This window comes from Protobothrops mucrosquamatus, unplaced genomic scaffold, assembly GCF_001527695.2.
Source record: "Protobothrops mucrosquamatus isolate PMUCROS unplaced genomic scaffold, P.Mucros_1.0 scaffold1252, whole genome shotgun sequence".
NCBI lineage: Eukaryota > Metazoa > Chordata > Lepidosauria > Squamata > Viperidae > Protobothrops > Protobothrops mucrosquamatus.
In genome coordinates, this window is record NW_015387458.1 from 260,275 (window position 1) to 288,056 (window position 27,782).

The following is a 27,782-nucleotide window of genomic DNA, read 5'->3' on the forward strand; positions in this document are numbered from 1 at the left end:
CTATCTATCTATCTATCCTATCCACCCACCCATCCATCCATCTATCCATCCATCTTTCATTCATCTATCTTTAAAAAACCAGTTTTTACAAAACAACCGAAAACATTCAGTGAGTGCAATTTTTCTCTGGCAGTTTATTATGGTATGAAGGAAAAAACAGTTTGGTGTATTTGACATGAATGTTATTTTACAAATGAAGGAGGAGGTTGTGGCTATTAAAATATGGTTACACAAAGTAGGAACATTTTTTTTTTGAAGAAGTGTACAGTACAATGGATTTTTTTTTTTGATAAACAGACTCTTTAAATATACAATGACAGAAAAAACATCCAAAGTTAAGTTATGTTGTGTTTTTATCGACATCTTTATCCCGGGGAATTGGGGCAGGAGAGGGGGAATCTGTATTTTAAAAACAGAATACAAAAAATCATCATCATCATCATTTGGAGCCAAGAACAAAGCATTGGTATGCTGCAAATATACATGGTTGAGGTGGGCAAATCAGAAAGAGAGCTGTTTTTAGATCTGGGCATCCTGGCATAGATAATTTGGTAAAATAGCCTTGGCCTTTTAATGCGTTCTCAAGACCAACATTTGATGATTTCTCCAGCGGCAGCTTGGTGTAACCACAACATCTGCAGGTCTTGCTTCCTGGTAGTTCTTGACTACCAACCATTCAAAGTTACGACTCACCCTAACAGCCTGGATTCAAAGGTCTGATGATGGTGACTCCTTCTGCAGTCATATGGCTGATCTGGTGCTCAGCAACACGGCCACAATTATGGCTTACTTACATGATCGTATTTTAGGATGGTTTTCCCTGAAAACGCACTTACGTCCGGTTTTCAGCAAAACCACACCAATAAGAAAACATTGGTTTGCTTAAAGACCGTGGTGTTCTGTTACTTTACGACCACATTTTCTTAATGACTGCCACAACAAAAGCTGCAAAAATGAGTTTTACGTCTGTCATACAATTATCACAGACAGATACAATTATGGTCCTATGTCAAGGACTGCCTGTACTCCCACTGGGGGAGCCTTGCTGATGAGCATTTGGGAAGGAAGAAGCTACTCTGCACCTCTCTTTGATATTATTCATGGGGTTCCTTCACACATGCAAACACATTGCTCGAGGTTTCTAGGAAAGGCTGTGCAGACCCCAGAAGTTCAATGGTGCCCCTGCCTTGGGATTCCTAATAGTTCAATAGGTTCTTTTTTCAAAACAAAAACAAAAACAAAGGCCAGGTAATTAGAGGGGAAACGACGAAGCACTGGTGTCTTTACTTAAGAGGTAGCACAACACAGGAATTGTTAGAAAACAGGAACAAAAACTAGGCAGGTGTACAAATAAAGAGAAAGATAAACAGGGAGGGCTGGAAGAAAGCATGGAATAACCTCAGAAGTTTGCTTCTTGTGAAATTGATTTTTCTTTTTTACAATTTCCAGGATCGGCTAGTTTGGAGCAATCAGGTTTTTGGGGAGAACGTTCCCACCATGCGTTTTTTACACAGACCAGATTGGACTCAAAGGGTTCCCAATGTGTGCCACACCCCACCCCAAATTTTGCGTCCCCTTAAAATTGTGCCGTGAGAAGATACTCACTGCGTGAAGAAAACCCCCAGGTGAAAAAAAAAACAAAAACAACATTTTTCCATTTCATGTAGGAGCTCGTCCCATGGAGCTATTCTGTGAAGCTGTTTTGGCGGCTGATCAAAAAACGGGGATTTATCCAATTTGCACTAAGGAGAAGGATGGAAGTAAGAATCACTGCAAATTGTTCTTTCGGTTTATTCTGTTTTCCAGGGTACCCCCTCATTCATACGTTATGTCAAAACATAAAATATTTGATGCTGTAATACACAGTATTACTGGAACTAACAATAATATTTGCATATTTAGACCAAAGTGTAATTCCTATAATATAAGAAAAAAAAAGTAGTCTATAAGGTATTTACAACGTCCAGCAAAGAAGTATAAATACTTCCATATTTAATGTTTAGGAAAACATAATTTACAAAATATTCAAATATGTACACGGCCGTTTGAAAAAAAGAAAAACAAAACAAAACAAAACCCAGAGGACAAGTTAAGCCAAGTGGACATCCTTTTTTTTTTTCTTTCGATTCGGAAAGAAAGAAGATTTAGAATATGTTTTTGTCCCTGCTTCGGTTCCGTTTCAGATCCTGCAAATTATTTACACCTCCTTCCGTTTCTCTCCAGAATCAGACATGTCCGGCACTCTGAACGTGCTGCCCCAAAATATCGTCTAGCAATGTCAAACTATTGAGCAAGTCTTCATCAGTGCCAACGCTGTTCTTCATCAAAGAGTCAAGCAAGTCAGCCTCGCTGCACGCTCCGGGTAGCATGGCATTGCTCTGCTGTGGTACAAAGTCGTATTGCGGCAACAACTCCAAAGGAGGGTTCATCCGGTTGAACGTGATGGAGGACTGCCCTGGCGGGCCTGGATAACTGGGTGGCCCAACGTTGAGTTGGTTGAATCCCGAGACCCCTTGGGGCATTGATTTCAGAACATTCATGGTGGCTGGCAAAGAGCCTCTGCTTAAACTGTGTCTCAGGTTCTGATTATTTGGAGGGATTAAGCTTTGGTTCGAAGGTCCAACGTTCATTTTTTGCATCTGTCTGGCCTGCATCCCGGGAACGATCTGGTTGGGCGGAGGCCCAGCTTGGTGGGAAAAGGGCTGGCTGGGGATGCTTGACCTGACGTTCTGCTTGGAGAAGACGGGGTTGTTCGAGAACTGGTGCAAGGTGGCCTCCATCGGATTTTGAGTGGGCATCCTCGGGACGACCGTGGGCGTCCACATCGGGGCGGAGGAATTCGAATAGATGGCAGGCATTCGGGCCATGGCCGGTTGCCTCAAGTGCTGCTGGGCAGAAGAATGGGTCACCAGAGTCCCAGCGGCAAAGGTGGGAGCGGCCATCACTGGCCGGCCTGCGGGATGGCTGTGAACGGTCTGACATCCCGAAGTCATGCCCAAGGAGTTCTGGCCTCCTCGGAGCGGGAGGTTGAAATCGGAATTCGGGGGGAAGATGGCGGGCTGCTTGTTGGGGTTGTGGGGGATCATCACCATCGCTCCGGTGCTCTGGTTCACGGCGGCTGGCCCAAGGCCAGGGGCCAGCGTGCCCTGCAGCATCCCTTGGGCCGGAGGCATCAGGCGGTGGGTGGAGCCAGGGGCTTGCATGGTCTGGCTGCAGTCGGTCGCCATGGACTGCGAGACCGCTGGGAAGAAATGAGAAGATCTCGAGTTAGCGAGGGAACAGACGCACGCGAGTCATGTCTTCAAACTCATCATCATCATCATCATCATCATCATTATTATTATTACTAGCTGTACCTGGCCACGTGTTGCTGTGGCTCAGTCTGGTTAGCGTGTGTTGCTTTTACGTCCAACAGATGGCGCTGGTTTTTTTTAAAAAGCATGTTTTTACCTGTCACAGGTGTGACATCTATATAATAGTAGGTATATAAAAACACGCGCGTATTCGAATGCAACGTTGTGTCAAAATTTCAAAGTAATCGGTGAAGAACTTTCGGAGATTTGAGATTTTGAACAAACGAACATTTACATTTTTATTTATATATAAGATGATGATGATGATGATGATGATGATGATATTATTATTATTATTATTATTATTATTATTATTATTATTATTATTATTATTATTATTATTATTATCTGTGTTGTTTGGCAGGTACAGATAATCCTCAACTTACAGCAGCTGATTTAGTGACCGTTCAATGTTACAACATCATTGAAAAAAAAAAAGAAGCGACTTAGGGTCGTTCTCCAGGGTCAGCATCCCCAGGATCATACGATTTACATTCGCATGCTTGAGAACTGACTCACATTTATGACGGTCACAGGGTCCTGGGGTCCTGTGACCCGCTTTTGCCATCTTCTGATAAGCAAACTACCTGTATACTGAGTGCTTCTATAACGAAGACCAGTTCCTGGTGTGTCCTGGTATGTCCTATCACACTTGGCCAATAAACCTGTTCTGTTCTGTTCATGAAACCTCTGCAAGCAAACTTACACGACAATTTCCTTTTTAAAAAAATTACACGTGGTGGTTGAATATTCCTTCTTACCGGGAAACTGGTTCATCTGTTGGCCCACAAAGGGACTCCTTTGCTCAGTCGACACGCCCATCATGCCATGCCTCTGCTTTTCCTAGGAGCAACAACAACAAAAAGCTGTGTCCACACAAGGTCCATTTCCTTCGCAATGCAAATGCATGTAAAAATAATTGCTTCCCGTTTCCAGCTATAGATTCATGCAACTTTCCCCGGATTTTTTTTTCTTTTTTAAATATCTGCTTTTGGTCTCCTTCTACACCAGTGTTCCTCAACCTCACCTGCTTTATGATAGGTGGACTTCAACTCCCAGAATTCCCCAGCCAGCATGCTAAAAAAAAACCAACCTGGAGCTGTTGCTGCTGTTGCTGCTGTTGCTGCTGCTGCTGCTGCTGCTGTTGCTGCTGCTGCTGTTGCCGCCGTCTCATAATTTGCTGTTTTAGGAGTTGGTTTCTCAGGGTGTAGTCATTCACCAAGGGCGGAGCCGGGGCGGGCACTGACCCTGAGTTGGCGGGCACTCCTGGCTCCTGCATTCGAACGCCGATGCCAGCAGGGGCCTGGTCCTGGAAGAGAAGGAAGACCAAGAATCAGGACCCTCCCCCTGTCAGATTGCAGCATAGCAAATTCATTCAAGCCCACACAGGGAGTCCTCGACTTAACGACCGCATCAGAGCCCAACATTTCTGTTGCTAGGTGAGACATTTGTTAAGCTAGCTTGGCCCCATCTTATGACTTTTCTCGCCACAGGTGTTACGCGAATTGCTGCACTTATTAAATTAGGGACGTGGCTGAAGCTGGCTTCTCCCCATGGGCTCTGCTTGTCAGACGGTTGTAAAAGGGGGTCACGTGACCCCCACCCCCATGGAACGCTGCGACTGTCGTAAATACAAGCTGGTAGCCAAGTGTCTGAATTTGGATCTGCAACGGTTGCAAATGGGTCCTAAGTCACTTTTTTTCAGTGGTGGTGTAACTTCAAACGGTCACTAAACGGACTGGTGTAAGTCGGGGACTGCCTGTACACAAGAATCTGGTCAAGTCAAGTTCAACACTTTAACCAGATAAGGGTCAATGGAATTCACGATGGGCTGGACTCAGATATTTGTGGGAATTGCACTGGGGTCAGAAACACCGAGATGCTTCTAGGTTGAAAGGATTAGCCAGTGACAGCACCCGAACAGGGGCGCCTTTCATGTCCTCGGAAATTGCTGGAGCAAAGGTCAGGAGCTCAACCCTGCCCATGGCAGCTCTCGGGTCTCCAACGTGAGCTTGCTAACCTCCAATCCAGCGTCCTAACCAGGCGAGCCGCTGTGCTCCTTGTTTATGGAAATGTAGGGATTCTAGGCTAATGACATATTTAACTCCGCCCCCAAGCTGTGCCTGTTCTTCTCCTACAATGCTCTGCTGAATCTAAAGAGGAAGATGACCGTCAAGGCTTCTAGAGACCCTGGTACGCTATCCCAGAACAGACCCAGTAGCTCTACAAGTGATCCTTGACATATAACTACAATTGAGAGCAGAATTCCTGTTGCTAATTACATTATATTTAATAGCGATATGCTCATTCTTTATAAATGCCGTCATTTTCCCTGTCATGTTAACAATTAACAATTATGATGGCCAATGTTGGGTAGCCTCTTCAAGGTCAAAGACATTTGTCGAGCCCCCTACTTATGCAACCCTGAAAGAAATCTATCCTGGAGTTCCTTGAACATTCTCTTTTCCCACAAGAGAACTTTCTGTTTTTCTAATTGATATTCAGACTTCCTCCAAAGCCGTTTTTGAGTTTATTTTTAGAGGAAGCGAGGATGTGCAACTGCAAAGGTTGGGTTTTGATATGACTAATCCTTCCTTCATTTGGCAGCCTCTTTGGCTGCCTTGATGCTCCTTGGAAATCTGATCTCATCGTAGGAAGTCCAGAAAGACAGAGAACTTGAGAAAGGATAGCAGAATAAAAAAGGAGAGATTTGTCCACAATTTTGGGCCATCCCATCCTTCAAAAGCCAGGTCAGCCGGCACCACCCAGCAGAATTTGACTAACCTTTTCTTCTTCTTGAAGAAAGCAAACCAAAAGCATCTTTTCCCTCAATCTGAGGAAGAAGAAGATGACTGAACACCAACGTAGTTTCCGTTCCTAACTCTCAACAACAAAAAAACAGGTCCTCTCTGAACATTAAGGGGGAGTCAGGCGCTAAGACAGAAAGCGAAAGAGTAGGCGCTACCTGCATTTGCCCAGCTCCTGCCACCTAGCAGTTTGAAATCATGCAAATGCGAGCAGATAAACAGGTACCACTCCGGTGGGAAAGTAACAGCCTTCCATGCATCTTTGGCATACACGGCCACATGACCACAGAAGCATCTCCAGACAACGCTGGCTCCCTCACCTAAGAGACGGAGATAAGCCTTCAGCATCCCCTTACAGCTCCTTCCTCCAACAGTGACAAGTTACCATCTCTTTAATCCGATGATCCTTCCTGGAGAAAAGAGGAAGAAACACTACCTAGAGCCGCTCTACTTATTACACTTCCTAGGAACAAACAATTGTCCTAAATTCCTCTCACTGGATATTTTCGATTAAGAATTAAGACACTAGGCTGGCCCTCTTTTGAGATGCATACTTGGGTCATCTGCCAGAGACCCCAAACTGGCAAAAGCTCCTATCCAACAAGATAATTTTATTCATTGGTCTGTTTTACAATCTACCTAGAACCCACAGGAGACAATTCTCCATGATCCCTCCAGCTTAAGAAAGAATGGCGGATGCTTCGGCTCTGAGACTTTCCAGAGAGTGGAAATGAGATGTACGGAACGTATGAATGCACACCAATTTATAAAACAGTCCGGCATGGGGGCCAACTGCACCATCCACCTTTTGTCCACCATCTGCTTTAAAATTCACCAGTCTCCTGTAGCCTTCTACATTATTGATGACCCCTTGTTATTACTGGCGTACATGTTGCATAGCCAGACTGTTTGAAACGGGACCACACTTCCTTTGTTTGGCACATGGAAGGCTGGACCCTTTGTTTGAGAGGTGGTGTTATCAGGAGATAAGCCACCAAGAAGCGGGGGGAACTGCCGTTGGACATCTGATCACGAGGGCCAGGCCAAAATGAGGAAAACAGGAAGTCAGCCCGGAAACTTTGGACTGTGTTTATGGAGAGCAAAGCAGGATGGGAGGCGAGTAGAGACAGGGTGACATTTGCAGAGTAAGAAGCATCGTTGGAGAATTCTCTCCCTCCTGGTCTTTGCTTAGTAGAAGTTTTTAATCAAAGACGGTCCGGGAAATTGATTCAGTTTTTGAGTTGACCCAACGCAACTGCATTGACTCACTGGAAGAAACTAAAGGGGGTGTGTGTTTGCCCATCCCACAAAAGCAGTCAAGAGTTTTGTGGCCCTGCAAAGAGTCAACACTTCACAGTTGCAAAAAAATAAAATAAAATAAATGTTATCCTGGTGACTATCTCTACACTGTCTGGGCGGCCAATTCAGCTCCCTGGTCCCAAGCAAAGTTACGATTGCGCAATGGCGTGAATTCCACAAGAGTTTGTGCGAAGCTGCAAGATGCTTCCTTTGTTAAGTAGATGTTGACCTGCTTTTTGTTTGAGGCATTCATGATAGGAGCCACCAGGCCAGGTTCTCCAGTCCTGCTTACAAAGCCAACAGCTGCTACCGCTGAGTCCTGGAGTCCTTCTCAGAGTCAGGATGCAGAAGGCAACCCAGTGGGACGTCCGATGGATGCCAAAAATCCCCATGGCCTCATCGGTGCTGAGATTCTTATTCTGAAATGAAATACTTCAGAAATTGGCAGCAGGTCGAAGTATTTCCATGTGGGTTGATGCCCGGACAGTGCCTGGCCGGTCCGTTTCCCTGTCTTCACGCCAATGTCGAAGACATGGCTAATATATTATTTCCACGGTCACTTTGAGGAAATCTCCTCTTGACATTCAACGGGCACCTGTAATTTGGAAACTTCACGCCATCCTTGCGTACCTTGAGCTCGGTAAACGGTGGCCTTCTAGTTTAACCCCTCTTCAGATCCTTCAAGAGCCCTCTCGTCAGCCTTAATTTTCTCTTTTCGTAGCTAAGCCCACCACTTCACTCCCTCTTCTCTCCTCCTGACATCCGAGTCTCCTGCGGATATTTGTCGGAGGCGGCTCAGAATAAGTATCGGCGGGCTGCACGCAGAGCCACCTGAACGATGGAGGTTTCAATCGGCTTGCCCTGTGTTTGAATGGTGTGTGCAGGCCAATTCTTCCTTCCTGGTATCCAGGATGCTGCTTATAAGCGCTTACATGTGCTTAGAGCTCAAAGCATTGTTAGAGACCCCACACGCCCACTTTACGGTCTCTTTCTGTTGCTCCCCTCTGGGAGGAGGTTTCAAAGTATTTATAGCAGGCCTGCCCGATTCTGCGACAGCTTTGTTCCCTTTGCCGTTTGTCTGGTATACTTGCAATATTCTATTCTATTCTATTCTATTNGGATCTCGGGGGGTAGTTCGTTCCAGAGGGCAGGGGCACCCACAGAGAAGGCCCTCCCCCTGGGGGTCGCCAGCCGACATTGCTTGGCCGACGGCACCCTGAGGAGACCCACTCTGTGGGAGCGTACCGGTCTATGGGAGGGAATCTGTGGCAGAAGGCGGTCTCGGAGGTAACCAGGTCCTATGCCATGGAGCGCTTTTATTCTATTCTATTCTATTCTATTCTATTCTATTCTATTCTATTCTATTCTATTCTATTCTATTCTATTCTTTTCCTATTCCTATTCCATTCCTATTCCTATTCTATTTGAAATCACTGCAGTTGTTAAGTGAATTACAAGGTCCATAAGTGAACGACACTGAAAAGAATGACCTACGGCTGTTTTTTCACACTTATAACCCCTGCAGCAGTGGATCATGTCATCAAAGTTCAGATACTTGGCAATTGACTCATATTTATGACGGTTGCACTATCCTTTTGCGACTTCTGACAAGCAGTCAGCAGGAAAGCCAGATTCACTTAACAGCTGTGTTACTAACTTAACAACTGCAGTGATCCACTTAACAGCTGTGGGAAGAAAGGTCGTAAAATGGGGGAAAGCTCACTTAACAGCTGTCTCGCTTAGCAACGGAAATGTCAATTGTGGTCGTAAGCCGAGGGCTACCTGCGTGGGAAATTATAAAGGCCGAGCTGAGCAGTCAAATGACTTTCATTATATCAAAGCATCCTGTCCATAACTCCTACCCCACCACTGTTGAGGAAGGGAGAAATCTGGGGGTCTTTTTTTGTTTTCAGGAAGCCCCCTCCCCCCCCATGTGAAAGAGTTTGGGAAGAAAATTTGATAAGGAAAACGGAACAGACTGCTACCCCCCACCCCCCCACTTTCCAAAAGGCCAGGCTTCAGTGCAGTGAAGAACAAATAATATTGCCCAATAAGGACAACAGAGAAAAAGAATCCTCCAGAGTTTTACAAGATTGTGTTTTCGGAGAAGACAACAACGAAAAGTTCTTCATTTTCGCCGCTAGTGGGAACTGTAGCCTCCCCTTTCGACCAAAAACAGAGACAAACAAGGGAAACAGCTGCGAGGGACTCCCACGTGACCAAGACAGCATCAAAGCTTTAAGGAACATGTGTGTGTGTGTGTGTGTGTGTCTGTGTGTGTTTTGTTATGTGCACACAAACGCTTCTGTTGCGCCGCTTCCAAGGAAGCTGATTTGCTTTTGCAAATTTAAAGGCCGGGCTGGATTGCATGAAGTATATATAAAGGCTATCGACCGATGAACGAAATAGGTTTGTGGTCATTTTTCTCCTTTTAAAAGATTTACTCGCTGAACGAAGCAACTAGGATAATTCGCGACGCTTATTCTTTTGGGGAAAAGAATGGCAACCCGTGGAATATTTTTCCCCCCACCCCATTCTCTGACAGAGTGAAGAATGAACCACGTTCCCCAAAATAGGCAGAACTGCAAGTTTTCAGTTGCAGAACTTCTGACTGTAATGTTTTCTTTCTGCTGGACGTGATTGCTCAGTTCTCCGTCAACTGGGACCTTATTTTGGGATGTTTTCTCTAATGAAGATATAAAGATTGGCCAAGCTTGTTGGGGTGAGTGGGCTTGACACCAGTGGGGATGGGGGCACCAGTAAAAGACCCTGAAGATCTAGGATGGGAACAGATCCCCCTGGGGAAAATCTAAGAGTTGACACCTACTTGATGTCACATAATCGATCAATCGATCGATCAATCAAATAAATAATCAGTCATGCTGGCTAGGACTCCTGGAATCCAGGTAGTCCTCGACTTACAACAGTTCGTTTACTGACCGGCACAGAAAAAAAGTGACTTAGGATCGTTTTTCACACTTACGGCCGTTGCCGCATCCCCCTGGTCATATGATCAAAATTCAGACGCTTGGCAACTGACTCGTATTTATGACGGTCGCAGAATCCCGGGGTCACGTCATCCCCTTTTGTGACCCTTCCGACAAGCAAAGTCAACGGGGAAAGCTGGCTTCGCATAACAGCCGAGGTACTAACTTCACAACTGCAGCGATTCACTTAATAGCGGTGGCAGGAAAAGTCGTAAAGAGGGGCAACGCTCACTTAACACACGTCTTCCCTTCGCAACTGAAAATTTGCGCTCAGTTGGGGTCCTAAGCCAACAACTACCTATATATCTGGAATGTTACCTGTCAGGGGAGGCTAATTTAGGCAAAATCTAAATGGATAGAATTTGAGCAATCAATTAATCCAGTCATGCATTTTTCAAACACTTTTCAGTACAGTGTTGTTTTTTAAATCAGCTGGGTAAACAGGCTCCATTTTTTTATGGTGCAGAAGACCCGGAAGATACGAAGGTTCAAAGCAGCCCTCCTTCCCCACCCCCTGTGTTTTCCCCCCTAGACGCCATAAATCCTAATCTGGCTTTCCAATCTGGCTTCTGGTCTTCTGCTCTCACAACACACAACGGCAACTTAGAAGAAAATCCTGGCTCATTATATTTCCCCTGCAAGCCTCCAGACTGACATATCGTGAGTGATATACCAATAAGTGGTTGTTGCTGGTTGAGTTATAACTTCAGTCGATTGCTTCCCCATCTGTCTTCAAGACCTTTTTTTTTTTTCCCCTCCTTTCTTTCCAAACAGCAGTTTGTTTCCTTTTAGGCTTGAAGGGGGTTTATGACCTCGGTTCTCCTGGGTGCAATCCTGGATAATGAACTTTTACTACCAAGGTTATCGAGATCCACTCGAATGCTCAGCCCTGCCGCTTGCTTCCTTCGGCTGCAGCTGATGGGAGAGCAAAACGCCTCTGCTCCCTCTAGCTAGACGTTGTAAGGAGAGAGGATGCATTTGTGCGTTTGTTGATGGCATGCAAGGGGGGAATTCTGGGAGTTGAAGTCCATACATTTTTTTAAAAAAAAAACGCTCAGGCTGAGAAACACAGACTGATTGGGCTGAGAGGAGCTGGTGCAAAGTGATCCAGTGAATTTCCATGGCTTTGACTGGAAAAAAGCCAGGTTCCACACGCCTTAACCACTACGTCACACTGCTGCAATTTGTTAACATGAATGCAGCTGTCATTTAAATGTGGGACACATTTTTTTGTTTTTCCAGGAAGTTTGAATGATGCACAGCCAGGAAGCCCTCCCAAATTGGGGGGGGGGGAAGGCGGGCCTAGAAGACGGTACAGTCAGCCAAAAATTCCATGTAATGCAAATGTTATGAAAAACAGCTCAGATTAGCCACCCCGAACCATCTTTTCTTCAGGAAATGTCCAGTTGCAAAATGTGACCTTAATTTATGCCCGTAAGAAATGCAGGTTGGTTTGCTATGTTAATTGGGTCTTAAGGACTAACCTCTTGATGTTTCTTATCCAACAAAGTGGTCCACAGTGGGTGAGATAGGATGATTGATAATAATAAACAGTGCATTCAGTTATCCACGTGCTTTCATCTTGGAGCAAGCTAGGAGTGAGATAAATGACCTTTAAGGTGCCTCTCTCCCAACTTTAAGATTCCCCCTCCCCTTCCAGGTTTAGGTTTAGGGCAGTCCTTCCCCAACTCATTCAAATCTGACCAAATGCTTGAAGATTTTGTCAGTTTTCCAGTCCTGGGAGTTTGGTAGATGACAGGTTGGGAAAAATGGATTTGAAAAGAATTCTCTGGTTTATTTTCTCTTGCCCCAATTGCAGAATCCCAGAGCTCAACATAGCCACAAAAGTACAAGGACTTATCAAATAAATTAGGGCAGTCTTGATATACGAGATCATACGCTTGCTTATATGATTACTGTTGTAATTACATAATAAACTACAAGAGTATAATCATATAACTGTATCGTGTCACCTATCATGTCTGCCCCGATTTATCTGATTATGCATTATCAAGATAATTTGATTATTGATTATCTTGCAACCCCCTGGAAACCTATGGATGCCCCTAAGTATGTGAGGTTTTATTGGAACGAGGCACTGTATAAATTCCACTGATACATAGAATCTCCTCCTGCCATTTCTAGCCTCAGTAGATCTTAGCAGGTGGGAGGTCTGGGCTTCGAAGCTAAGCAGGATTATATTTCATTATACTTCCTTGGGGAGGGAAGGGGGGGGAGAAGTTATAGGTCAGCTCTTCGCCTGGAGCTCCTCCATCCTTTTCTCTGCAAACCCATCCCGTTTTCCCACGGGAATGCCCCTCGGCAAAACCGTGAGAGAGCGAGGAATGCAAAGGGCCAATTTGCAAATCAAAATATATCCTTCCCCATGACATCCTCCCATCTGTCCAGCGGTGAGTTTGGCCACTGGCTGCCAGGGGGCCTCAGGTGGCCCCTGCCATTTCATGTCGCGCTTTCCAGATGTTGGGAGACTACAACAACACCCATCATCCTCTATCTCTGTAATTGCTCGTTCCTGGCTAAGGCTGAGGTGAGTTGGGCTTTCCCCCACCAACGTTGCTTGAAAGAAATTCAGCCGGTCTTAAAACACCAGGTAAGGCAGCTCTGGGTTAATGTAGGTGAATCTTTGGCCAACAGGATCTGCCTTTGCTTTGAAAGAAGGATCGGACAGCGAAGAAAGGGATGCTGGGAAGATATGAAGGGCAATTCCATTCATTTGGACCCTTCGTCCTCCCAGCCCACCTTTTAGATCAGTGGTTCTCAACCTTTTTAATGCCGCGACCCCAACTGGTCGTAAGTCAAGGACTAAACCGGTTGTAAGTTGAGGACTAAACTGGTCATAAGTCGAGGACTACCCAACCGGTCGTAAGTCGAGGACTTTCCCTGCCCGGGAGCGCTGCACATGCGTGGTTCCGCCCCCTGTGCCGGCCGAGGCGTAGCTGGCAAGCGGCAGAGACGGAGCAGGCTGACCACCAGCTGGCCCAGCCCAAGGGAGGTAAGGCACCCGCCAGAAAAGGGGAAAAAATGGCAGACAAAAAAAATGGCGGACAAAAAAATGGCGGACAGCCTTGCTTGGCGACCCCCGTGAAATGGTCGATCGACCCCAAATGGGGTCCCGACCCACAGGTTGAGAACCACTGTTTTAGATTAACCCTTCTGCATTGGATGCAGCCCCCCCCAGCTCTTGCAGAAGTGCAGCAATTCTCTTGCCCCAAATATAAGTCACAATAGAAGGACCTCAAATTTTACACAAACAAGACATACAGACAAAAGGGAGTGGGGATCCATGATTTCCCCTTCTCCAGAAACTCAGCAGGATCAGGTCTGGGTACCCCTGGGGTAGAAGCCTCTCCAGCCATTCATAAATGAACGCTTAAGGCAAGTGTTTCTCAACCTTGTCAACTTGAAGATGTCTGGGCTTCAACTCCCACAATTCCCCAGTTCCCAGGATTGTGTTTCATTATACTTCAGTGGGGAGGGCTGGCTAGGGAATGCTGGGAGTGGAAGTCCAGGCGTCTTCAAGATGACAAAGTTGACAAACACCACCTTAGCTTAGGCATCAGCCGAAGCGGCATGTGTGATGGCAGGGATGGCGAGCTGCTTGGCAGGACAACAAAACGGACAGGTCCATGACGTTTCCAGGAGTCCAGTTCAATCCATTTGAGGGGATCTTTACTCTCCAGGAAAAAGAAACATGACCAACTCAGAGTTTTTCTGCACCCAAGATGTCAAAGGCAGAAAGGATCTCCACTCTCGCAGGCCAGAGAGACGTCACCACAACAGAGCACCCCAACCCAGCTTTCTGGGGCCTGCATGCGAGTTTCAAAGCAGAGGTGGCTTCTAAAGGGTGATCCCTTGCAGGCCAACTTATTCTGGAGATGTTCTGAGGGCTCCAGCGTTAGAACCAACCCCAGTGTTCCCTCATCTCCTTGAGGAGAAGCGGACGTCTATCCTGGCTTTATGAATTATGGAAGGGGTTCACTCGAGTCAACGCTTTCTTCATGCAAGCGTTGGTGGCACATCGGGCAAAGAGGACGGAAGCTTCTATTAAGCAAGGTTAACTTCTCTGGCAAACGTGCGCCGTCTGCAGTGTTCTTCACTTAAATCATACCAGGCACTGCCGCCAACAAATCACTGCATCCATTCCAATTTTTTGATGGCCACCAACCACAAGGAGAAAGAGACAGAGAGACAGAGAGAGAGAGAGAGAGAGAGAGAGAGAAAAGAAAGAAATACCACCCAACATTAAATATATGGAAAAAGGAAGAAAGGAGATAAAAGAATTGAAAGAACTATGCAGGGAGAATACCCCCTCCCCCAAATCAGTCTTTCCCTCAAAAAGATTCTTCCAAAAAGAGGTCAACTGCTATGACTTTCCAGACATGGGTAGACCGCAACACCCATCATCCTTTGCCTCTGTATTCATCATACTGGCTAAGGCTGATGTGAGCTGGGCATCCCCCAGTTGGGCTGCTTAAAGACATTCAGCAGGTTTTCGTTGGAGGAAACCCCAGAACAAGAAATTAATGTGTTGATATTTGTAAATCTCGTGGTTTCAGATGATAGCATGTTCATCTTCTTCATATTTTAACTATGGTAGAAGATTGATTGGTTGGTTGCAGCCAAGAGTCACAAAATATGTTGTGTGTAGCTTTTGGCAGGCATGTTCTGAAGCTCAATTGTTATGGTTCTCAGAATCCATAGGCATCAACAAAAGTTCTTCTACAATTCTCACACACCCCCAAATTTCATTTGCAACTTGAAGGTGGTGGTTCTTAGAGACTGTAAAAAGGACCGGAATGGTTATGCAATCCTCCTTCATTCCTTGTAACTATTGGAAAGTCTTCCCCCTGTGACAATTAAGCTAAGTTCGAACAACAACAAAGTCCAATGATGCAATATAAGGCATTATTCATTTCATCTTGATTGCCATACTGGGGAAAGGAAAGGAATACAAATAAGGATTATCCCATCCTCCTGGCTGTCCCTGTGTAGATCAAAGCACAAATGGCAATTCACCTTAAAATGTTTCTCTCCATCAACGCCAACAGAAGTTTCGTCTCCCGTATTCTTTTGACATACAAAGTTGTAGCCGAGAAACTAAGTGACAAACTCTGAGTTTAAAAAAAAAAAAAACAATAAAAAAGACCCGGTGGCATTCAAACTAGCAAGACTCTTTGGCTCTGGAAAATATTTTGTCCCTCTGCTTAACGACACAGTGGCCAAATTCCAGTTCTCCTTTTAAAACGGTTTCCTGTCAGAAGTTCTGGAGATGTGCTGCGTTGAAAGCTTTGTTCTGCTCCGGGGAGAGAAACAGAAACTGTATATACAATGCCGGACTTGCCAAGAATTTTTTAGAACAAAAAAAAAAAAAAAGAAGAGGCAATACATGTACACACGCACACAAAGTTGGCAGACAGTCTGGCTAACAATTGGGAAGGAGGAGGAGAAGGAGGAAGAGGAGGAGGAAGAGAAGGGAAGAAGGCTACAAAAGAAGGTTCTCCAGAATGATGGGATGAAATTAAAGCTGGTCTCTGGAGTCCTAGGACATTTTATAGCCTAACTAACCCATTTATTGTCCCATCAGCTTTCACTAAGCCAGCTCTTATTTCAGATTCATACTCTATGTGGAAATCCCACACCATACATTTCTAGAGTATTTCTGGAGATTTCTAGAGAAGAAGGGGGCAAATCCCAGCCCCGCCGGCCCCACAAGTTCTCCCCTAATCGTATTTTGAAATACGGCTGGGAAATCAGAGGCAAACTAAGTACATGAAGCTTCTAATAAGTTTTTCACGCTTACTTGGCTCCATCCTGCCTCTCATAAGAAGTTGACAGTGTCAACCTGCTTGTTTGATGACCTCAGTATGTTTCTACCATGCTTCCAGTCATCCCTGGAGGCCAACGATGGTGACGACGATGATGTAATGCTTACTCCAACCCTGCACACAGTATTCACCCTGGGAATGTAACCTAATCAATGAGATGGGGAATTCAAATCTGAGAGTCAACTCTTGAAATCACTAACCGTTTTGTTTTGGTTAAAAATAGTCACGTCTTTCAAGCAAAAAAGTATGTTTCCCTGGGGGACAAAGGAGAACTTTTCAGGTGTCCACATTATTTAAAAAAAAAGGGGGATTACAAGATCAGAAGGCAAGATCTTGCCTTCAATAGCAAAGAGTAATTGTGAATCCGGATGGAACTCAGTAGCATAAATATGACATTGGGTGAATGAAAAACCTACCCTAAATAATAAATATCACAACCCGTAGCCCGTAAAACCAGTATTTCTCAATCTTAGAAAAATAGAATAACAGAGTTGGAAGGGACCTTGGAGGGTCTTCTAGTCTAACCTCCCCCCTTGCTTGAGCAGGAGACCCTATAACATTTCAGACAAATGGCCGCCCGCTCTCTTCTTAAAAACCTGCAATGATGGAGCAGCCTCAACGTCTGAAGGCAAGCCGTTCCACTGGTTAATTCTTCTCATTTTGGCTACGTTAATTCTGGGAGCTGAAGTCCACACATCTTAGGAGCTTCCAAGATTGAGAAACACTGCTCTAAATGTTCTGGTACTACAAATCCCAGAAGCCCCAGCCAGCATGACCCCGTTGCATTGTAAAGGGCCAGGAGATCCAACCACAGTCAGGTCACAGTTGCATCTAAGGATAGATCATGATTCTCTCATCCTAGCATGGCACCATGTAAAACCCAACAGAATGGAATTCAACCATCATGCCTACATGATGATAAGCCGGGCTATTGTAACTATGGTTTATTGAACAAGCTGGGACATTTTACCAAACAAGCCACATTGCTTGGATTCAAAGATGATGTGAAGCCAAGAATAAGCCAGCCACGTGATGTCACTCTATCTGTGGGATTTCTGTCCAGCTTGTCTATTTTAGAAAAACTATTTTGGCTGCCCCAGAACTTTCGCTTCCATTACGAGCAAAACAGTTTCCATAGGGAAAGGATCCATTGCTTTAGGAATGAAGAAAACAAGCTTTTCCCATGTAAATCTCAAAATTCACCATGCATGCCCATTTTGCAAAGCTGATTCCCCCCTTAGGTTAGAAGGCTTCTTACGTATAGGTGGTCTGGTCACCGAAGAAAGAAGCAGGGAGCGATGAAAGAAGGCATGGGCAACCATGGATGGTCTGGATCGCCATAAAAACAGAAATGGGACAACGTTCTCTCCATCCTAGCCCAAATAATCTTACCATCAGCCAGAAAAGTGGCGGGAAAAGTGACCGAGGGACGCTGATGGATGGTGAACACACTAAGAAAGGCAAAATGGATTGCAGCAGTCAAGAGGGGTTTGGGGGAACCATTTCCTAGCCCAAGTGAAGGTTACCTCTATCTGAAGCCAGAGACAGATCTCACACAAGAAAGTGTTGCCGCCGAAATGAGAAACAGCACAACACTTTGGCTGTGACGTGAGTGAAAAAAAACTGCTGTCCCTTAGCAATTTTATGGATCTAAAAAAAACAACTTCTGCTCCTAAACAAGGATCTGTCCTACTCCTGCTGAACTTTTGTGGAAATAGAAAATACGCAGCCACCAAAGTTTACATAGATTATTCCGTATCAACCTGGAATTCTGCACCTTGCCTTCTTCACCTCCTCTTTCTCTGCCATGTTCGGGGACAGGCAGATGTCCAACTAGCTCCAATCATGTCCACAACAGGAGGTGGCCATCTGGTGCCATCTAAGTATTTTGGACCTCAGCCAGGACAATACTTTTTCATTGTCCATGCTGGCTGAAAGGAGTTGAAGCCAAAATAAAGGGGGACACCAGATTGCCCATTCCTGATCCACAATGACTTATTGGAGTTCTCTGGAATTTCAAACTGAACTTTTCCCAAAAAAACCTGACCAGCTTCTGGTACCGGCAAAGAATCGTTGGACTTTCTGTATATAAAAACTATCCATTTTAGCCACCAAAAACAGTTTATTCCATTATTAGATCTGGGATTGTCTTTGTGGACTGAAAAGGCCTTCTTCTCCATCTTCTGGCAATTACTTAATATCTAGATCTTCAGAAGTCAAACTCAAACCAACCATTTTATTTATTTGAAAAGTGGACTTCCTTGCACAGTTGTTTGGCTGTTGACAATTCAAAGCTATTTAATGCTCAATCAAGTTTAATTTTTTTTTAAAAAAGGGGCCTAAACTGCTCAGACTCCAGGCTGTTGAATATGGCCAAGGTGAGGAGAGATGATAGGTAGTAACAACTAGATGGAAAACAGTTTGCTACTATAGAAGAGAATATCTGTAGCTATGGCAGGGGTCTTCAAACTTGGCCCTTTTAGGACTTGTGGACATGAGTGCCTGGCTGAGGAATTCTGGGAGTTGAAGTCCACAAGTCCTAAAAGGGCCAAGTTTGAAGACCCCTGAACTATGGTGTCCTTGGTGCTATCTGACCTTGGTGGTTTTCTTGCAGGCGCTTCATTAGCCAATTAGGTAGCATCTTCTGGGAACTCTGATCGTTCACGGTCAAGAGAAGCCAAGACCTTGGAAATGTTGAAGGTCCCCTATCAGCCCTCCACACCCCCGCAATCATTGAGAGCCACAGCTGGCCAGAACAGAAGAGGTTGCATCAGATCAACTAAGATGCCAAGGTGCCAGGTGTTTTCACCTGCTCATATGTTGGGAGCAGAGGCTGAAGTTGCGAGTTCGGATCCTCTTTTTTTATTATCATCTCTTCGGCACCACTAAATGGGCACAGGAGACAGGAGGAGGAGGAGCTTTGCTCTTTAGTGGTGCATCTTTATGAACAGAAATTGTGTGTTTATGTGTGTGTGTGTGTGTGTGTGTGTGTTTTGCAATATTTTCTGTGTTTCTGTATGTGTGTATGTTTGTTTTGCAATATTTTGGCTGTGTGTATTTATATCTCTATAAGCGTGTTTTTGTTTTGCAATATTTCTCTGTATCTATATATGTGCGTTTCTTTGCTTTGCAATGTTTTTATTCTCTGCGTCTAAATCTATGTGTGTGCTTTTGTTTGTTTTGCAATATTTCTGTGCATCTATTATCTCTCTGTGTGTGTGTATGTGTGTAGTGCGTGAATGTGTGTGTTGTGCTTGTTTGTTTTGCAATATTTCTGACCTGCCTCAATACTAGTAGTATCCTGGGCAGAGCATGACAAGATCAAAAACACGAAATAAACAATAATGCCCAAGGCAAAATTAACACTCCATCCATAAACAAGGGCCACACTTAGCCAAAGTAGGTGGGCAGGATTTAATTTGACTGGGGAGGGAAAAAAAACCTAACTTTGATTTAAAAAAACAGAACTCAGCCATCCACCCAAAATCAATTAAAGGCAGAGGTAATGTTCCTCTTTGAGTAATTTAATCCTCCCCCCCCCCTCCGTCCTGTTAAAATTGGGAATTAATAGCAACTTCTCAATGGGAGCCACTCTTAAAGCTTTTCAAGGCCTGCTTAGAGATCTGTCTGAGAATATACAGAATATATCCTAGTCAACGCAGTCCATAAAAAGGGTATAAAATCCGACATACTTTAGCTGACCAGTCCTGCTCACTTCAGTGAAAATCAATAATCCTTGGCAGGCACAAATTCTGCACAAAATAGGGCAGTAAATCTCCAAATAAAACAGACATTAAGCCCACTGAATTGACCAACGGAGCCATTGTTTTCTGAACAAAGGACTTTGCAGACTTTCTAAGACGCGCCTCCCCCCTTCTTTTGAGAAGGTAAAATGAGTTTTCTACTTTAGCACTCTCACACTTTGCTCAGGGCAATTCCTCTGCCACAAAGATTGTGATATATTCATGAGTAGAAAAGAAGTATCGATAAACCCCAAGAGGAGAGACGGTGGATGAAAAGCAAAAAAAACGAAGCCATAACCCTCAAGTGCAAATGTCTTTAAGAGGACCCCTGGTTTAAATCCTTGTCCCCAACTGTTGGGTTTTGGGTTGCTGAGACACAATCCCCTCTCTTTCCCAGCTGCAGGAATAAATCTGATTTTCAAGACAATGGGCAGTTTGGGGGAGAGAAAATCCCCTGGCAGATAGACCTGCTCATCACAGGCTTTGGAAGTAAAAATCTGCAGAAGGTTACCTCCGAATTGACTTCCTTCCTTCTGATCTTCCTGGCTAAGGAGGGCCCGTTTGCCAAAATGCCAAAAAGGAAAAATAATCAGAAACAGTTGAACTTGTGCTCTAAATGAGCTTGAAGGGAACGCTAAAGAACTGAGTCAATTGCCCAAATTAAATCTCTATTCAGCTTTGATCAGGGCTATTTCTGAGTTAGTGTAACAGACACGGGGATCTCTCCTGGGGAAAAAAGGAGACCAGCTCTCCATTAATATGCAATTATCCAGTGGATGTTTTCAGATTTGAACACCATCAGCACCCAAAAGCATTTGCAGACTGGAAGGAATACCGAAAATGTGTTTATTTACCCGCTGGGAGGGGAAGGGGAAAAAAAAAAATCAACATTGCTTGGAACGACATCAAAAAGAGGAAGAAGTGTTTTGCTACTTTGGAAAATACCGTATTTTGCCGCAAAGCTCAACTCCCAAGAACAAGTTCATTGATCTTCTTCCTGATTGGACCCCATTTAAGAAAAATGCTAGAGGTGCAACACAAAGAGAGGCTCAAATGGGGTGTTTTTATTTCATGCTCTTGGTTTTAGCATCGGCTAAACTGCAGAGTGAGCATCACGCAACCAAACAGAGTGCTTTTTTTAAAAAAAACAAAACAAAAACCCCAGACTTGAACAGGGCTGTTTATTCACGGGGTTCTGCTCCCCCTTGTATTAGCAGTCAAACTGTGATACATCTGTTTCCAGAGCTGCAGATGTAGAAGGAACTCAGTGAAGGGAATTCAGTGTCTGCTCCCCATTCAGAGAAACAATGCCAGTTCCTGCTCACAAATGGGGCTTTGTTTTTCCCCCACCCACACACGAAAATTTCTCCAAAATGCCCAGACAAAGAGAGACAGAGAGAGAGAGACACACACACACAGACACAGAGAGAGAGAGATGGAGAGAAACTCAGTTCACTTTCCTAAGAAAGTTATTTCAAGAAGCTGCACTGGAAAACAAGAATATCCCAGCGCATTATTGGTTGAAAAATAAATAAAATAAAAAATGAGCACGACAACAGGAAGAGGGAAGGGAAAGAAATTGCACACCATGCCCAACTAAGGCTGCAAGAAACAAAACTGTCACCCACCCACACAGCCAGAGAGTCTTCTCCCAGTTTTGATTATTTTTGTCAATAGTTACACAACTCGGAAATCCAGGAGAGCCCTGATCTTAAGCCGAGCTAATGCTTCCCGGGATTTGCCTGATCCGAGGCTACGCCGAATTCATACATCATCGCAATAAAAGCCGACGGTTGTAAACTTTTTTTGGGGGGGGGAACTTTGTCGTGGAGGGAATCCGGCCAAGGGGAGTCAGATTATAAACAACAGCATATGGCAAGACGTGTGAAGCGGGGCACCCTGTTCAGCAAAGCACACGAGCGCTGGGGTGGGGGGGAGAGGAAATTCCCCCAGCCCCAATGAATTTATTTGGCTGATGAAGGCAACTTCGGACCGGGGCGGGAAAGTCATAGTATAAGGGGGGGGGGAAGTACATCTGCTTAATCAGCATTAGAAAAAGAGGTGCCTATTTTTATATATAATTTATATATACAGTTAATAGTTAAGTTGATTGTATATTAGAGTTACAGTAAGTTTATACTTGTTTATATTATGAATGGGTTGTTTGGGTTAAACTTGGATTATTATGTGATTATTCCTGTACTCAGCTCTGGGAAGTCTGGGGGGGGGAGGGGGGAAGGGGATTAGGGGATAGAAATTATAAAAATTGATGTATTTATATGTTATAGGTAAATAATGGAATTGTATTGAAAAGAGGAGATGCTCGGCTGGTGCCCCAAACTGCACTCGATGAGGTGGTTGAGAAGGGAGATGGGATGTAGGGAGGTGGAAAGGAGAAAAGAGGAGAGGTTGTGGGTTTAGGGGGAGGAAGGAGAGGAAAGTGAATGAGGGTGGAGGCAAGGCGGGGACTGCCGAGCGTCTCCAAAAATGTATTGACTAGGTTTATTTTTTCTGCTTGTGTATGTAAATGCATCATATTGGTATTTGCTGTTCAATTACAAAAATTAATAAAAAAATTATTAAAGAAAAAAAAGAAAAAGAGGTGCCTCTTTTTTTGCTAAACTCTTTCTTGCAAAGGAACATCCAAAACTCTTTAAATTCCTAGCAGGATTTTACAGCGCAGGTCTAAAGCGTTGAGCCCATCTCAAGTGCAGATAGTCCTCGACTTACAACCGTTTGTTTAGTGACCCTTCAAAGTTATGACAGCACTGGAAAAAAAGTGACTTAGGACTTAATGTTTTTAACATTAACCATCATGGCGGCATCCGTACGGTCACATGGACAAAATTTGAACCGCTGGGCAAGCGACTCGGATTTATGATGGTCGCAGTGTCCTGGGGGGTGTGTGTCACGGGATCCCCTTTGGCGATCCACTTAACCACTGTGGCAAGAGGGGTGGTAAACTGGAGCAAAGCTCACTTAACTATCGTCTTGCTTAGCAACAGAAAAAATGGGTTCAATTGTGGCCGTAAGCCGAGGACTACCTGTAGACCATACATTATATAAGAACACACTGAGAGGCAAGGGGGTGTACTGCAGAGGCAGTGCCTTCCCCCTCCCCCCCCCAATCTTAGGAAATTTTAGATGTCCGGACTCCAACTTCCAGAATTCCCTAGCCCAAGGGTCCTCAACCTTGGCAACTTTAAGACTTGTGGACTTCAACTCCCAGAATTCCTCAGCCAGAATTCTGGGATTTGAAGTCCACAAGTCTTAAAGTTGCACAGGTTGAGGACCCCTGCCCTAGCCAATGTGTTTGGGCTTCAATCTCCAGAATTGGTGCATGCCGGCTAGGAAAATCTGGGGGCTGTTGGAGGAGAGAGGAGTGTATAACTGTTGTGTCCTTCAGAAATCTGCCAGGAAATTAAAAAAAGGAATAATTGTTGAATTAAGTCCTGCCCAAGAGCTCTCGGTCCTTGTGGTACAAGCCGAGCATGTGCAACCAGATCAGCCCCTGCAGATGGGTGAGGGGGACCTGGGCTGCGTGTATGTGCATAGCATTTCAGGGCAGTGTGTAGGAGCACATAGTGTGCAGCATGACTGTTATCCCTTGAGCTAGTCAGCTGCCCCAGAAGCAGGAGGAGAAGCTGCTCTCGTCTTTTCATTCTGGAAGCAGAACTGGGAGGGTGGCATCCTGGATGCAAAATATCTTGGGCTCAACAGAATAACAGAGAAGTTGGAAAGGACCTTGGAGGTCTTCTAGTCCAACCCCCTGCTCAGGCAGGAAACTCTATACCATTTCAGACAAATGGTTGTCTAATCTCTTCTTTAAAAATTCCGGTGTTGGAGCGTTCACAACTTCTGGAGGCGAGTCGCTCCATTGATTCATTGTTCTGTCAGGAAATTTCTCCTCAGTTCTAGGTTGCTTCTCTCCTTGATTAGTTCTCCCCTACAAGCTCCGTAGCTTGGGCCCATTCCACGTGTTACACGATAAAGCTCACAGGTCAGAAAATTTGGTACAGTCACAGCCCCCTTTGGGACTTGGTCAAGAAAAAGTCGGTGCATCTTTCCCATTTTGCTAACAAAGCACGGGGAAGAGAGGTTGTATGACTATAAGGCCTTACTCCATGGAAGGGGTAAGGAGAGAGAACATCAACGACACACTGCAGCAACCTCAATTAACAATGGTTGAGTCTGGCAGGCAAGCAAGACCGAGAACTTTGTTTCTCCCTCAACATCTGAAACAATAAAAGAGGAAGTAAAGAAGAAGACCCCACGGAAGGGGCCATTTCAACTACTTAGTCTGATCCCGTGCCCAGTGCCAGGAATCCAGAGTAAAGCAAAGTTAACAAAGGACCATCCAGCTTCTGCCTGGGAGCATCTAGAGAAAAAGAGATTCTGATTCCATTGTTGACTTACTCTTATGGTTAGCAAGGGTTCAATCAGAACTTGCTTTCTTCAAATTTTTCCTTGCATGTGGAAAGGGATGAAAAGGAAGGAAATTGGTCATCACCTTCTTTGGGGTATTTGAAGAGCGGCTCCCACATCCTCCTGTGTAGTTGTGTCTTTTTCAGGAGAAAAATATATTGAGTTCCTTCAATCTCTCGACCTAGACTTTGGAACAGGCCTCTCCAAACTTGGCAACTTTTTTGAAGACTTGTGGACTTCAACTCAGACTTATGCACTTCAACTGAAGTGCACAAGTCTTAAAGTCCACAAGTCTTAAGGTTGTCATGTTGGGAGACCCCTGGCTAGGAACGTCCTATGAAAATTAACCCAAAGAACCAACTTAGACGTGTGGAACCTCACTGACCAGTGAAGGCAGCCATTTCATCCCTCAACACCACCTCTAACTTGTTTGTTACACAATGAAATCAGTCTAGTGGAATGTGGACAAAAAAGGACTTGCAGCCAGCATTCTAGACTCCAGAGGGACTCAAGTTCACAGCTTGCATTCAAGAAGAATTCTTAAATTCAACCACACCGCCTTCTCGCTAGCTCTTCTGGAATTTTGAGGACGCACTAAGGACACCCTTACCTTACGAGCCGGGCCGGTCTCAAAATACCCATTTCCTAGAAGACCGAGGGGTGAGCCTGCTCCTCACCACTTGTTCCCGGCCTCCAAGACGCTTTTCTTTCATCTCTGCTTCTCTTTCTTCCCCTGTTCCTTCTCCTCTCCCCTCCTTCCCCCCCCCCCACCTACCCCAGGGCTTCCTTCCAAGCTAAACCTTGGTTTATAACCACCTTCCAATTTGATTTTCTAAGAATGCTGCTGGGGGCCTCAGTTTGAGCCGGTGGTATTCTTGGAAACAGACACTTTGTTTGAAGATGGTACTTTCCTAGCTTTCCTTTCTTTTAAAGAAAAAATGGAAAGAATGCAAATGAATTCAAAGAGAATGAGGCACGGAGCACAGCAGGTCTTAGAAGGGATGTTGATGGTTGGCACTTATTAGCATTCCAGGGTTCAAAGTAGCTGTTCTAGTAAGTCCCGATTCTCCCAAGTAGGTTCTTTGCAAAAATGTTTTCTCTCCTTCGATCACCGTAGGCCTTTTGAACACCTTCCCGCTCAACAGAGTGCGCATCCTCCAGAGCCCAGGTTTCCTACAACTTGAAACGCACCCCGGCCTGCCCCAATCGATCCGTGTCAATGTTTAACAATCAAGGCTCTGAGCATCAGATGGAGAGAGATTAGACAAGATCTGATCTCCCCGTTGTCCCAGGGAAAGAGGCATTTTTGATGAAGTGTCTGGCTGGGCTGCAGACAGATCTAAGATAGGAGTGGTTGGAATGAAAACACAGGCCGGGTCCAAGAAAGTTCGTCTTTGGAATGCAAGCTCACGTCTCTAAAATGTGTTTCCAAAGACACGTAAAGAACGCGCCCGTCCGCTCGTGCAACCCACCTCTCTCTCCCCCCCATGGTCCACCTCCAGCGGCGGTTCCCCTCTCGGGCGTTCCTGGACCCGCTACAAAACCCCCACTTTCTGCTGATTGTTCTATCCTCTTCCTGGCTATTGTCCACATTCTTTTCACTGTGCAATGCTTGCCACGCTGCAAGATGAGGACTGAGTGGGAGACGAACGAGGCCAATCTGACTCACATTTGCAAAATGCCTGCGCGCAAGAGAAGGGGCCCCGTTTGAAAGAAGCCGAGACTCTGGAAAGAGTGTAGAGNTCTTGAGCAGGGGGCTGGACTAGAAGACCTCCAAGGTCCCTTCCACCCTAGGATTCTAGAGTTCCATGATCTTGAGCAGGGGGCTGGACTAGAAGACCTCCAAGGTCCCTTCCACCCTAGGATTCTAGGGTTCCATGATCTTGAGCAGGGGGCTGGACTAGAAGACCTCCAAGGTCCCTTCCACCCTAGGATTCTAGGGTTCCATGATCTTGAGCAGGGGGCTGGACTAGAAGACCTCCACGGTCCCTTCCACCCTAGGATTCTAGGGTTCCATGATCTTGAGCAGGGGGCTGGACTAGAAGACCTCCAAGATCCCTTCCAGCTCTATTCTGATTGATTGATTGGATTGATTGATTGATTGACTGACTGATTGATTGCAATGCAGGCGTCTGCCTGACACCCAACCCTCTAGTCTTTCTCACAAACTGTTTCCCTGCAGTGGGCTCTCCATGCTAACCATTTGCTTGCCAGCCAGGTCCCCGGAGTGAACTTGCCTCCAGCAAGCCTTTGCTTTATTATTGAGCATGTAACCAGATTCCCTACAGAAAGGAGGATCACCGCATTGGGCAGAAACAGCTCAGCAGCTGCTCCTTCCTACTTCAGTTGGCTTCTGCAACTGCAGCTCGCAGGGCAGCGGTTGCCCACCCTGTTGAGGGTCCAACAGCCAGGTTTTAATCTCCGGATGCACAATAATCCCTGTCGGTTGGCACCCTACACCCTTCATGGAAACCCAGGCTGAATATTTTCCTAGGACCTCGCCCGCAACAGCAACTGGATCCACATACCGTCGTTCTAAGCTGCCCCATGGTTGCTTTGATTTAGCCCTCTACGTGGACCCAGCCATAAACCCGAGTTAAAATAGATCATAGCTTGGTCATGCACAAATCAGAATACTGATTCTGGCCCTATCGGTCCCATTCCTACTTATTTTCCCATGTATTAGCAGTCCGTCTTGCTGACTGCCATTCTTGGTGGAGAACATCCATTTAAAAGCCAACAGAAACATCCTCCCGCAAAAGATGGCCACCTAATGACGGCGACCTTAACTAATCTTTAATTCAGAGGGTTGAAACCATCTTTCTTTCTTCAGCTCAGCCACATCTGGGAAATGGGTCTCATGCACAAGCAAGGAACCAACGGATCCCAGGATGAGTTCTCACTTGAGAGCAAACAGATCAGGCTCAAATTATCATATTTTGGACCTCTTATCAGGAGATCCAGCTCTCTGGAGAAGGAGGTAATGCTGGGGAAAATGGAAGGAAGGAGGAAAGGGAAAGTATTGTGGTGATGGTTATGTTACTCGAAGATTTGAAGGACCAGATGGGGGACAGATAATCCCAGAGAAAATCCATCTATGTGGCTTCTAAAGTCAACACTGATTTCATGGCATCCATCCATCCATCCATCCATCCATCCATCCATCCATCCATACATACATACATACATACATACATACATACATACATCTACTCATCTATCTATCTATCTATCTATCTATCTATCTATCTATCTATCTATCTATCTATCTATCTATCTATCTATCTATCTATCATCTATCTATCTATCTATCTATCTATCT

At 45.2% G+C, this 27,782-nt stretch overlaps 1 protein-coding gene across 1 annotated transcript in view; it reads right to left on the bottom strand.

The window, feature by feature from the left end:
* Nucleotides 1–2,147: 2,147 nt before the first annotated feature.
* Nucleotides 2,148–27,782, bottom strand: part of MAMLD1 (mastermind like domain containing 1) — a 28,850-nt gene continuing 3,215 nt past the window's right edge. The window contains exons 2-4 of the mRNA XM_015821108.1: nucleotides 4,453–4,662; nucleotides 4,115–4,196; nucleotides 2,148–3,241 (exon numbers count right to left, since the gene is read on the bottom strand). Of these exons, the coding sequence (XP_015676594.1) occupies nucleotides 2,226–3,241; nucleotides 4,115–4,196; nucleotides 4,453–4,662 (1,308 nt within the window). The 3' untranslated portion in view covers nucleotides 2,148–2,225. The remainder of the gene's footprint in view (nucleotides 3,242–4,114; nucleotides 4,197–4,452; nucleotides 4,663–27,782) is intronic.